General features: G+C 41.4%; 1 protein-coding gene across 1 annotated transcript in view; it reads right to left on the bottom strand.

Moving 5' to 3' along the window:
- The window catches only part of JADE2 (jade family PHD finger 2), a 1098400-nt gene that overhangs the window by 641574 nt on the left and 442406 nt on the right, over window positions 1–14420 (bottom strand). Inside the window, 1 exon segment of the mRNA XM_066591009.1 lies at window positions 2963–3132. Within this exon segment, the coding sequence (XP_066447106.1) occupies window positions 2963–3132 (170 nt within the window).

Below are 14420 nucleotides of genomic sequence, written 5' to 3'. Positions count from 1 at the left end.
CCATTAGAAACTAATAATAATAATAATCTTTATTTGTATAGCGCCAACTTATTCCGCAGAATTCCTGCAAAAAATGAGCCCTTGCACAACAATGTCCACAAAATATCTTTGAGAAAAAATAGTACAGCAAAAAATATATAAATTTGGTATCGTAGTATTCATGCTGGTCAGGTTACCACAAGAGGTGGTGAGTTCTCCTTCAATGGAAGTGTTCAAACAGAGGCTGGACAAATATCTGTCTGGGATGATTTAGTGATTTTGCACTGAGCAGGGGGTTGGACCAAATGAGCCTGGAGGGGTCAACCATTCTTTGATACTGACCCACAGAATAAAGTTATTTTATTTTTGTTGCAGTGTGTATGCTGTAGAAACAAGACACACCCAAAGATGGCGGAATTTAGTTTTTTTCCATATCACTGTATTTGGAATTTAAAAGTTTTTATTTATTTTTTTATAAATCAGATTTTTATTGATTTTATCATAAACATAACATGGGGAAGAATACATCCATCATAAGACCATATAAAGCATAATCTTAAGCACCTTCTAACAGTAATACTAGCTATTTATAAGCGCCGGAGTGATACTGTTGTTCCAAGGTCCACAATATTTGCATTCAGTATAGTGGTAACAAAACAGGGGGGATATCTGCAGAATAGGGGCTTTTGTATAAACAGTGGGATTCACCTTAAAGCTCCGGCCCATTCCACAGAAGTCTGTGTTGGGGAGGGGGGTGGGTGGGGGTGGGGAAGGGGCAGGGGAAACATGAGGAAAGAGGGGGAGAGGTACAAAGAGGGGAAGGGGGGAAGGTAGTTGTAGCGGGTGAGATCATTAACCTCAAGGTACGTAGTACACGTGATAGCAGAATTCCCTTCTCTTTTATGTGAGATGAAGGTCCTGTCTTATTTCATTTATGCTATTTCTGATCTTACTCCATGGGCTCCATATTTCTAGGAAGCTCTCGTGAGTACCAGCATGCCAGCTAGAAAGCTCTTCCAAATTTGATAGTAGGTCAACTCTATCCCTCCAAAGAGACACAGTAGGGGGGTCCTGCTTTTTCCACATAAGCGGAATCAGTGCTTTAGCTGAGTCTAGCATAAGTGCAATCAGCTTATGCTTCTGGGGGTGGAAGGCAGGAGAGGGTCTCCACAGGAGGACCACCTCAGGGGAAAGGCTAAGAGTTGGGGTAAGCATTTTCAAAACACACTCCACTCCCTTCCAGTAAGTAGCAGAAGGGGGCAACTCCACCAGATGTGTACATAGGATCCAGGAGACGAGTCGCATCTCCAGCACTTGTTATGTGAAGCCAGTTTATGGTCGTACAGCCACTGGGGGGTCCTGTACCACCTTGCCAATAATTTATAGTGCGCCTCCTGGGAGGTGACACACGGGGAGAGGCCAAAGGCCATTTTAAGTATGAGCTTCGTTTCCTCCTGGGAGAGCGAGATTCGGAATTCTCTCTCCCAGGAGGTCAAGAACATCGGCCTCGTGTCCCTGGGCGGGGAGATAAGGTTTTTACGTATAGATGAGACTTTCTTTAAAACACCCGAGCCTCCTCTAAGCGCAGTCTCGAACGGAGTAAGAGGCCTAGATGACTTGAATTTATTGAGGAAAATGCTGAGCATTTTTTCAAGGTGTGAGGACACCAAAAAGGGCAGTGTCTGGTTGGGGAGGAGTTTCTTCAGAATCTCTGCTGTGGGCCTATGGGCCAAGAGCATAACGTCATGGATGCTTTTATCCGCAAACAGCCCCCAGACCTGCGCTGAGCAAGGATCTAAAGGTATCTCCAATATCTTATAGATTGCACTCATAGGGGTACATGGGGAGGGCTTAGGTGCCAAAGTCTCTCTCCTACTGTCCCATACCTCCGCGGGACCCTTTAGAAGCGGATTGGATGCTAGCCCACTGAGTTTCTTTTTGTCGGGGAACCAGAGGTCTTCCTGAAAGGAGGGGCCGTATGTGCCCCTTGCCATCATCTGGATGAGAGTATCTTTGGTGGGATGTGTGAGTTCTGTCCAGTATTTTAATTGAGTAGCTTGGTAAAATTCCCGAATACAAGGGAAATCAACTCCTCCCTCCGTGCGTTTCCTGACCAGTAGGCAGTGAGCCAATCTCGGTCTCCTCCCACCCCACAGATATCTGGAGAAAATTGAGCGGAGGTTCTTAAAGAAAGCCATTGGAATGAATATTGGGAGTAGTCTAATTTTGTATTGTATAATGAGGATGACATATGCCTTTAGTATGTTTTTTCTACCTAACCATGAGATGAACGGAAATTCATATGAGCGTAAGAGATTTTTAACCTTAGTTATTACAGGGGGAAAGTTCGCTGAGAATAGATCCTCCGCTCTCCTAGTGAGTCTAACACCCAGGAAATCAATCCCCGTCTCCGACCATGGGAAGGGGGTACTGGATTTGAGCAATTTATATCGGGTGGCGGGGATAGAAATATTTAGCGCTGTAGACTTCCCAAAGTTGATTTTGAAATCCGATAGGGATCCAAACTCATCCAAGAGAGCGGCGAATCTGGGGAAGCTATCCTCTGGTTTTGTTAGGAGAAATACTATGTCATCCGCGTAGGAGGCAGACGACAGGGTCTCCTTACCTATTTTTAGGCCATGGATCAGTGGGTCGTTTCTGACTTTTTGAAGAAAGGGCTATTTAAAAGTTTTTAGTACATTAAATAGTACATTAAAAACAAACCCTCAGACATATATATGATATTTTAAAAGGGCAGAGGAAAAAATGAAAATGGGAAAAAAGGACTGCATCCTTATGGCTCAGCCAGACAGGCGTTTTTACATGCGTTTATTTGCGCCTTAAAAAAAAAAAACGCGTGACCACGTCCATTGACACCCATATGTTTTATATTTTGTAGGAGCGAACTATGCACAGAAAAAAATGCCTGTCTGACTGAGCCCTTGAGGGGTTAAACATGTATGCAGCTGTCATCTGTACATACCCATGTTTTTTAACTCTGTGTTAACAAGTTCCAACCAGTATGAGTCCACCTCATCCAGATCATATCTGCAGGGTCTTTGTGCCATAATCTGAAAACCATGTGGATACTTTAATCCAGGTAATGAGTCTTCCAGTGTTGAAGGGAAGCTTTCATCCAATGTTTCAATCAACCTAAGCCAAACAAAAAGAATAATGATAATCCATCATTAGAAGGAAAAGAATACAATTCTTCATCTGATTCCATAATGCTTTAATTAAAGACGTGCATGGAAGGAGTATTCTTGACTATATGCCTTTAAATTCACAAATTAGCAGTATCCACCATACATTCATAGTTTGGAAAAGCACTTAGCACAGGCTAAGGACTCTTTCCCACTAGCGTAGGCGTTTTTACATGCGCCTTCCCGGTCCGTAAAAACGGTTTAATGGCCGCACAAATTTAGCGTTTGTGCGGCCATTCAGATGGCATGGGCCCAGCACATATACGCCAAGGCCGCAATGCTGTTGCCTCCCTTCCCTCCCCCTCACCGGATCACCTCCTCTCTCCTTTCCTCTGGCTGTTTGCAATGGGAGTGGGCGGGGTGGAGGCGGAGAGAAGACACACCCCTTGTCTGCAGCTTAGCTCCGCCCATGCACCTCCCATTGCAAACAACTAGAGAGGAGGAGGGAGGAGGAGAGAAGGAGGAGGGAGTTTAGCAGTCACACTGCTTAACTCCCTCCAACCTTTTTTCTCCGGCTGCTGTCATTGGCTCTCATTGGAGCCCATTCAGCGGCCAATGTATTCTGGGCAAGAAAATAGTTCCAGGACTAACTTTGCTGCATGGCGTAAAAGCGACCAGCGCTTTATTTGCCGTCTGTGCGCTTTTACGGTGCGGGAATATGCCTGTATGATATGATGCATTGGTATCCAATGCACCAGATCGTAGCGCATATCGTCCGACCGTGAAAATGGCGGCCGATATATGCTCATATGAATAAGCCCTAACACTTAAAACATTCCTTAATCATGAGGTTATTGAACTTGTACACTACACACACACGCACACACCTTTAGGACCTGCAGGCTAAGCTTTCTTTTAAACTTTGCTTGCAAAACTTGAAAGAATAAAGTGTAAAATTTCTTATTGGTTAACTTTGTAGAAATACACCATGTAGTGTCAGTAATAAGTTCACTGCAGGAAAAGCCCCACAGGACAAAACCGCATATACAATTAGTGTATCTTTTAATAAACCTTTCTTGATATTTTTATGTATTTTGATATCTTGCATGTATATCCACTTTTATAACTTTTAATAAACTTTATTAATATTTGGCCTGTGTGTATATGAGCCCATTTATACTAACCATAAAACAAATAGAAAACAAACTAAAAAGTTACTTATTTTGAAGTGATGCATAGAATATAGCACAAATCACTGAGACAAGAAGGCTCTTTACAATTCAAGAAACCACTCACTGAAAAAGGCCTAAACTAAAATATATATTTTATTATTTTTACTAAAAAACTACACCTCTTATTGCAAGGAGGTAAGTCGTGGACAAAACACACACACATAAAGAATAGGAGACCCTATAATGGAAGAGGTATGTAGGTACTCTAGGGGGCCGTATTTGGACCAAGTCCAGTATCGCCTACAGTTCGTCCCTACGTAGCAAATCTCAGTGATGATTTCCTCTGAGAAATTAATAAAGTCATCAGTATGATGTTTTTTGGGACCTAGTGGCTATACACCGTCAATTTTTATATATACACCGTCATTAAACCCACCACGGTGGGGTGAGGTAATTGATATTTGACGGGAGCCACTTCGATATACGTTTTTCCAAAATAGGGAGTCCTGGATAGCGTCTGTCAATATTTAGAATATACTGGAATAAGGCTATCACTAGTCCAACACTTAATGGACAAGTTGTAGCAATTAGGGTACAGTTCACCCAAGTCGATTCACTGTCGCTGGAGACCCGATGATAAAGTCTCCAGTGTGGGTGGGCTTGTGGTGAACTAGTGTGTCCCTTTAATCTGATGGACTTTCTAACATTCTCTGTCAACGCGTTTCTACAGTATTATATGGACACTGTTTCATCAGGACAGATTTATTCATCAAAGTTACCAAAGGGCTATAGGGGGTCTCTGATAGTATAAACCCCTACTTTTCCCCTAGAGAGAACTAAGAGACTGAGATAGTTTGTGGTCAAGAAGGTATTCTCAATTTGAGAGGTAGCCGCTGAGTTGATAGCCTACAGCTTATTGTAGATGTGTTGCCCTCCCTGACCCTACTTCATTCTGACAGACCTGGTCAGTAGGTGCAGGTTGTCCATATTAAATAGAGCTGGTACCTCCCCCTAGGGGCGGGGTTTACCGCTCTATGGATCCAATCCGTGAGGTCCCAATCAGTACCACCCAATAGAATTCCTTAGCGTGTCAGTGAAGGCGTCCCGTCATGAGCTGATGACGTGTACTCTTATCCAGGGCAGCAAATTGCCCAGCGTCATAGACGGGCGCCCTGACATGCGAGTGACGAGAGGTCATGTGACACGTAGCTCCCGGAACACGTGACCGGCATGCCGCGGTCACGTGAGTGATGACGCGAGTGACGTGAAGTCACGTGACTCGCGATGCCCGGAGCACATGACTGGCATACCGCGGTCATGTGAACAATGACACTTAGGTAATGTGATGCTCAATTGGATAACCTCTGGGCATATAGCCAGTAGTGCGGGGTCACATGTCCCGCATAGCTGCGATATGGGTGGTTCTGTCCTCGCCGTACTATGGAGCATGCTGTGGTCTTTCCTTAATAAAGTGACGTAGGTTCTCTGTTGCTAGGATACCAGCTGTATACAACTGACCGTGACTTATGCGGGCCATATTTATGATAATACAAAGAAGGACAAGAGTTATGTATTATCAGTATTGATAGTCTAGGCTTTTCTCAGTGTTTGTTATCTTAGTGTATATACGATAACCTTCCAGGTAAATCATTATTTTAATTTATTGATTAATGTGACAGATATGTCACTTTTAATGCCCAATATATCAGATATATGATTAATCCAGCATAGTTCTAACATTAAAGGGAGACCTATTTCATGGAAGTGTTACATAGATGTGGAAACTTAGGGTGTACATAATTAGGTACACTAGCTTAATTAAGCTAGATACATGAAAGTATAGTATGGGTGTAGTAGGAATTATAACAGAACCCATCACATCATATCACCATCCATCCACATTCCGTTTGTCTCCGGGAGTCAATGAAAATTCGCAGTTATAAATAAAAGATACAAAGGAAAGGGTCTCATTTAGACCCTTAGGTGCACAACAATCCAGGCGATGTATCCATGCTGTCTCTTTCTGTAGTAAACGTCGATTGAGGTCACCCCTTCGCCCATTCGATCTCAGGGTTTCGATACCTCTAAACTGAACATCAAGTGGGTTTTGTGGATGAACTTACCTCATATGGGATGATAGGCTTGTCGGTTCTTTACGGTTTATGTTGCCCAAGTGGGCAAGAACCTGTCTCCATAGCTGTGGGACCGTCTTGCCCACATAGTCCATAGGGCACGGACATGTAGCCAGATAAATCACATGCGTCGATTTGCAATTTATATACTCTCAGATATTATAGCTAAGTCCGGTACAGGAACTCCTGAAGGTGTTGTTTTTTTCCATATGCGGACAAGCTTTACATCCCTGACATCGGAAGAAGCCCACAACTGGATTAGAGGTAAGCCAAGTGTGTGTTGGAGATGGTCTAACATAATGGCTATGCATGAGGCGGTCCTTAAGGCTTCTCCCTTTCCTGTATGTTATTGCAGGTTTAAGTTGGAGAGAGTCCACCAAATCCGGGTCCTCTCTCAGGATGCCCCAGTACTTGGAAATTATCCGTTTGATCACGGGTGCTTCGTCATCATAAGTACCGATGAGTCGAATTATGTTATTCTCGTCCGTTTTTTTTTTTGTTTGCAGTAATTCTGTTCTTGCTAAATTACGGGCGTGTTCCCGTGCCGCTTTGATGATATGTGGCGGATAACCTCTGTTCTCAAATCGACGTGTTAGATCTTCAGCTTTATGACTGCATTCTTCTTCATCCGAGCAATTGCATCTATTTCGGATCAATTGCCCCTTAGGGATTCCTTTTTTAAGTGGTCCTGGATGATGACTATGATTGTTTGTCGACGTTGGTTTTCTGTAGATGGTTGTCCTGAGCGCTCCTGTACTCATTTCTTCTATTTTTAGGTCCAAAAAAGTGATGGACTGAGTTTGGACTTCTGAAGTTAGAAACAGCCCTAGCTTATTTTTGTTCAATTCGATGACAAAATTTTGGAGATCACTGGACAAGCCAGACCACAATATAAAAACGTCATCTATATATCTGATCCATAAGTCGATGTTCTTAGTCCATTCAAAGTTGGTTTCACTGAACACATGCTTTTCCTCCCACCAGCCCAGGTATAAGTTCACATACGGGGGAGCACATGGGCTCCCCATTGCGGTACCCCTGAGCTGGTGGAAGTACTTGCAATCGAACACAAAGTAATTGTGTTCCAAAATAAATTGAAGCAGCTCAAGAATAAGTTCATTGTGATTCTTGAAATGGATGCCTCTTTGTTTTAAGTAGAAGCTTGTAGCCCTCAGGCCGCCTTCGTGTGGGATGGATGTGTAGAGCGCCTCGACGTCTAGACTCGCTAATAGGGTTGTCTCCGAGACGTAGATATCCTCTAATCTCCTGAGTACGGTGGTATCTTGTACAAACGAAGGAAGCGCTTCTACAAAGGGTTTTAATATTGTCCCCACATACTGGCTTATGGCTTCTGTAACGCTATCTATACCAGACATGATCGGTCGTCCTTTTAGTTGGGAGAGGCCTTTGTGGACTTTAGGGATAGCATAGAACATAGGTATTTGTGGGTGTTTTGGATACAGAAATTCCAGTTCTTTCTGACTGATTAGATGTTGTTCTGCAGCTCGCATAAGGATCTCTTGTAATTTGCTCTGATAGATGCAGGTAAGATCCTGATCTAAGCGGCCATAGTTTGTATTATCATTCAGGAGATTTAAACATATGTCCCTATATGTTATATCGTTCATAATTACCAGATTACCACCTTTATCCGATTGTTTAATAATTATGCTTTTGTCATTCTCGATTTGAAGCAAAGCTTTTTTTCTCGCAAGAGGTAAGGTTCTGAGGATGGTAGCATTTTCTACCTTCCGATAGTGCTTTTAGCTCTTTGGTGACAAGCATTTCAAAAATGTCAATGTGTGGATGCTCCTTGGTAGGTGGCATACTGGTACTTTTTGATTTTAGAGAAGTGAAAGGACCTTCTCCAGGGGGTTTGTTGGCTTCGATCGCCAGTTCTTCCAGGTCATTAAGTGCCTTGATGTCCTTTACTCCTAGACCTAATTCAGCGCTTTTTTTCCGGTTTTGGATTGCGTAGATTTTTTTCCACTTTAATTTCCTAAGGAAAAGAGCAATATCTTTTTTCCAAATGAAGGGGTTGTATCGGCACGTAGGGACAAAAGATAAACCTTTTTTAAGGACTTGTGTTTCTCCTGTGGATAGAATTCTTGAGGACAAATTTATAATCTGGAATTCGTCATGGTTTTGTTGTTCAGGGCTGGGGGTAGTGATCACAATGGAGGGATTAGGGCTTAAGGTTTTAGTTGGTAGAGGGGTCATTACTCATTGTTGATAGGGGGGGTCTTCTGCGTTCCCTCATCATATAAGAGGAGATCGGTGGCCCTAAAAAAAGGTCAGAATGGGGATTATAGTTTCTGCCCCGGTTTTTGGATCTCCCTTTGCCCTGACCTCTACCTCTTGGTCTAGAACAAATTGGAGCTCGCACTGAGGTATCACTACCTGACAGCTCGCTTTCGTAAGAGCTTTGTTCAGAGGCCGTAGCCGTTGTTATGTCATAGACTTTGTTATCAATGAAGTCCTTCATGTCTTGCATGAACTGGTGATGTTTTCTGTCTTTTAAATATGACGTATATTTTTCCATTGTAGATTTGAGAATTTGTTCTCTTTTCTCAAAATCCACCTCACTTGAAAATTTTGTGGTTGTCTCTTTAATGGCCTCATCGAGGGCTTTACCATTACTTTCATGTATCTTCCTTTCTTCCTGTAACAACAGTCTCATGAACCTGAATTAACTTTCCGATGCCTCTTGCTTCCAAAGTTGCATAAAGGGAGGCGTATGCATTTTTATTGGTGGAAGGGTAGTGATCCTCAGACCTCTGGGAATAATTTTATTATCAAGATACCTAGTCAATCCTTGAATTTCCCACCATGAGCGGGTAAATTCTTTGCACACTCCCGTGAGGTGTTTCAATGCATGGTTGATTGATATCATTTGATTAGGATTCGGTAAATTGTCATTTGAAAAGACCACGTTAGCCTCAGACAAACAAGGTGCAGTATCAACACTGCCTGATAGGAACCTTGCCATTTTCGTAACCAAATCACTGAGACAAGAAGGGTCTTTACAATTCAAGAAACCACTCACTGAAAAAGGCCTAAACTAAAATATAACTTTTATTATTTCTACTAAAAAACTACACCTCTTATTGCGCGGAGGTAATTCGTGGAGAAAACACACAACTAGGTCCCAAAAAACATCATACTGATGACTTTATTAATTTCTCAGAGGAAATCATCACTGAGATTTGCTATGTAGGAACGAACTGTAGGCGATACTGGACTTGGTCCAAATACGGCCCCCTAGAGTACCTACATACCTCTTCCATTATAGGGTCTCCTGTTCTTTATGTGTGTGTGTTTTGTCCACGACTTACCTCCGCGCAATAAGAGGTGTAGTTTTTTAGTAGAAATAATAGAATATAGCACAGTGCAAATACATGTTAGAGTAAAGCATTAAAACTGGTCACAGATAGGAAAATTTGCCACATACAGGCCACCTTTTTTAGAATTGTGATTCTGGTCTTTAAAGAGGGGTTGTGCTGGCCTTCCCTACTTTGGACAAAAGTCCCCCTTCCTTCAAACTTTAGAAATAATGCGCCATACTCATTTTTCTCTATTCTGTTATGAAGACTTGTCAGGTTCAAATTGAACACTCAATCCACCCCATCCCCACTTACCCCACTACTCTACAACCCAGCTTTTTCCCCCGGCTTGGATGCGGCACAATTCATATAGTGGTAAACAAACAGATTTACTTCTCTTTACGATTTTCACATACATGGTAAATTGATTTCAATATCCTCTTTTAATAGCCAATATAAACCATCTCCAGAAGAATGGTGGAGAAGAATGCAGGTTTTCCATTATTGGTCCTCCATTATACCACCATCAACCAAGGAAGAGATGAGTCGCACGGAAGCCACATGTAAATTCTGCCCTATACATCCAGGCACCCTATCCAACTTCTATAATATTTTGAACAGAACGTTACAAGATTCCAAGTTTCCGTTTATGTTACAATGGGAGTCAGATTTGCATTACTGGTCATTAGACCGTTGGCACCACTGCTGTGAGACTTTAAGCAAAAATAGCTGGCAAGTCTCTTTAACTGAGACATCCTTAAAGGTGTTACACACAGCTTATCTGGTACTTGAGAGGCTAAATGCTATCTACCCGCAGATCTCCAATTTATGTTTTCAATCAGAATAAGGAAAAAATACACTTCAGCGCTCCGTTGAACTGTGTCAATACATGTAAAGGTCTTACTTGTTAGGGGGTGCCTGGACTCCTGGCACCCCTCATATCCAGAAAGGCAGAAAATCCAATAGAGAAAGACGTATTCCTGTAGATCAATTTATTGTATAAAACAATTTGTTGTGTTGCGACGCGTTTCGGCTTATACCAAGCCTTTTTCAAGCATAAGAAACAAGTTGCAAACTGCCTCTATTTATAGTGAGCATACAAATGGGGAAAAGCAAGGGAAGGGAAGGGGAAGGAAGGGGATGGTCTACTCTGTCACTCCCCTAAGTGGGAGTGATCTTACGATTGTTAATGTGTTGGAAAATATAAACAATCTTAGAATCTCTTATTCCTACATTGTTAACATCATCCCCTTGATGTTGCATCACACATCGTGTGATGCAGCAGCAGGTCTACGTTGGTAGATAAAACTGCATTGAACGGTGTCCGCGTGGTAGCGTGGCGCTGCTCAATGACGTCCATGTGATCATATGGTAAATCAGGGCAAGTACGGAGCGCCACAACGCCACAGGAGGAGGGCGCTCCTAGTGACACGGGTATAAGCATTTCAGATCCCTGCTTTCGGGTGGGGGGCGTGGTGGTGTAACGTCACTGATGGGAATTCCCTAATTCCCTCCCAGTGATGCTAGCATCATCACAAGGTGCCGCACGGAGCGCAATCACGTCCAAAGCGTAGAGGCGTGGTGTCACGTGACCGCACGGCCGAAGTCACATGGGAAGAACGTAATCACGTCCAAACATAGGGGCGTAGTGTCACGTGACCGCATGGTCAGAATCACATGGGAAAAAGAGGATGGAAGGGGGCGTATATTGAGTGAAGCTGGCCTGCGTTATGTCATGTGATCACCTGGCCGTGGCCCGGATGGAACAAATACTTGCGGAGTTACCTAAATACGAAACCGCATTAGAATTAGAAAACATAATCCCACATGGCCGTGCGGTCTGGGTCACACGGGGAGGAGAAGGGAATTGGAAAGTAAACGATGTGCATTTTTTTAAAACCGCTCAATGGTTGCATAGAGGAGGCAGATATGTCGAGAATATAACGTATACATAAGAAAACATAGCTGTTATAATCAATAACCACTAGTTATTAATAAATAGAGACATATTACATAATAATATACTACATTAAAAACTAATCTTACTAAGGGGATTTGATAATACATTAAAAATACTGATGGTTGAATATCCCTGTAAAATTTCCTATTATTAAAAAATCATTATACATAAAATAACGAAATTAAAAGAACTTTTTCTTATTCTTAATAAAAAAAAATTCCTCCTAATAGATTTTCTCTAAAGTTTCGTTTAGACCTGTGGGATGTAATGTGTTGAATTTATATATATAGAACATTTCTTTTCTTTTTAACCTGGAATGTTCGCCTGATGTGATTTGTTCAAGTGGAGTAATGGATAGTCCTGTAGGATCTGCATTGTGGTATAATGAGAAATGTTTGGAGACACTGTGCAGTAAGTATTGTCTTTTGATATTATAACGATGTTGATTTAACCTGCAACGTCATGTGTTTGAAGTGCGCCCTATGTACCATAATGAACAGGGGCATTCAATTAAATATATAAGATTCTCAGTATTACATGTTAAAAGTTGTTTTATTTGGTGGGGTGGATTGGTTGGTCCTAAATCGACCGACTTTCTTTTGTTACAGATATTGTTGCAACATTTGCAGCCGGTCTTTCCACATTTATAAGATCCTGAAATTTGGAGGAATGCGCTTATAATTGGTTTGGGGTTAGTCATTCGAGGACAAGAAGGTGCAAGAATATTACCAAAAGTTTTATTTTTGCAGTACGTCAGGTTTGGTTTTGATGGAAGATCTGATAAATAGATAGGGGTCTGCTTTAAGTATATTCCAATATTTTACTATGATTTGTTTGAGTTCTTTATGTTTATTGTTATATTTTGTAATGAAACGTAATACTCCCTTATTTTCTGGTTCCACTTTTATTTTGGTCTTTCTCAAGACACGTTCCTCACCTTTGGCTTTCATATAAGAATTATGGATGAGGGTTGTTGGATATTTTTTATCTCTAAATCTATCACATAGTAATTTGGCTTGTTTTTCAAAGGTCTCAATAGTGGAGCAATTGCGTCTGATCCTTTTCAGCTGTCCATATGGGACATTCGTTTTCCACGTTTTGGAATGGTTGCTTCGAAAGTCCAATAGACTGTTAGCATCTACCTCCTTGAAGTGCGTCTGAGTCTCGATCGCACCCTCTTTAATATTTATATCAAGGTCTAAAAAAGTGACTTTGTTGGGACTGGCTGATCCTGTGAATTTAAGGTTCCAGTTGTTTAAGTTGGTGGATAAAGGTATCCACTTCCTCAAGTTTTTCTATTGGTTTTTGGACTGAGGTCCTGTTGGGTGATCTGTAAAATTGTGTAATTTTGCTGTTGTTGTTTTTGATGTTTGTTGCTTGTTTGGATAGGGTTTTTCCCTTGTTTGTTAGGGGAATAATGGAACTGCGTGTAATTCTCATATTCGGCTGGAGTTTTTCGTTCCTTTGGGGACCTATCTCTAAAAAATTAGATGTAGTTTTAGGCGTTTGGATAACAGAATTAGATAAATTCGGTATACTATCCAAATGGCTATTCATTGTAGTATCATTTGTAGCTTGGAAGGAAGTAGTAGGTATTTCATTATTACATATGAAATTATTTAAATCAGATGGACTACCAGGGATCTCGTCCAAAATGGGAGGTAGAGGTATTAGATTAGATTGATTTGTGGACTCTTGGTCCGCTTGATGAGAAGTAGTTTGTCCAGAGCATGATTGGTCTTTATTAGTATTGGTTAAACCTGGTATGTTTATTTTTTTTTAATGTAACAATTATTTCAAATATGGTAAACAGTACTATATACAGACCCGGGGCACAGCAATGGGCACTAAATGTGCCCCCTGTTTTGCCAATCTGTATATGGGGGCATTCGAAGAAACTATCCAAAATCCACACATTCGCTTCTACAGACGATTCATCGACGATGTAATCTTAATCTGGGATGGCACAATTGAGGAAGTGGATACCTTTATCCACCAACTCAATTTAAACAACTGGAACCTTAAATTCACAGGATCAGCCAGTCCCATCAAAGTCACTTTTTTAGACCTTGATATAAATATTAAAGAGGGTGCAATCGAAACTCAGACGTACTTCAAGGAGGTAGATGCTAACAGTCTATTGGACTTTCGAAGCAACCATTCCAAAACGTGGAAAACGAATGTCCCATATGGACAGCTGAAAAGGATCAGACGCAATTGCTCCACTATTGAGACCTTTGAAAAACAAGCCAAATTACTATGTGATAGATTTAGAGATAAAAAATATCCAACAAGCCTCATCCATAATTCTTATATGAAAGCCAAAGGTGAGGAACGTGTCTTGAGAAAGACCAAAATAAAAGTGGAACCAGAAAATAAGGGAGTATTATGTTTCATTACAAAATATAACAATAAACATAAAGAACTCAAACAAATCATAGTAAAATATTGGAATATACTTAAAGCAGACCCCTATCTATTAGCAGATCTTCCATCAAAACCAAACCTGACGTACTGCAAAAATAAAACTTTTGGTAATATTCTTGCACCTTCTTGTCCTCGAATGACTAACCCCAAACCAATTATAAGCACATTCCTCCAAATTTCAGGATCTTATAAATGTGGAAAGACCGGCTGCAAATGTTGTAACAACATCTGTAACAAAAAAAAGTCGGTCGATTTAGGACCAACCAATCCACCCCACCAAATAA

Source organism: Eleutherodactylus coqui, chromosome 2 (assembly GCF_035609145.1).
Source record: "Eleutherodactylus coqui strain aEleCoq1 chromosome 2, aEleCoq1.hap1, whole genome shotgun sequence".
Classification (NCBI taxonomy): Eukaryota; Metazoa; Chordata; class Amphibia; order Anura; family Eleutherodactylidae; genus Eleutherodactylus; species Eleutherodactylus coqui.
This window is presented reverse-complemented; position numbering and strand designations above follow the sequence as displayed.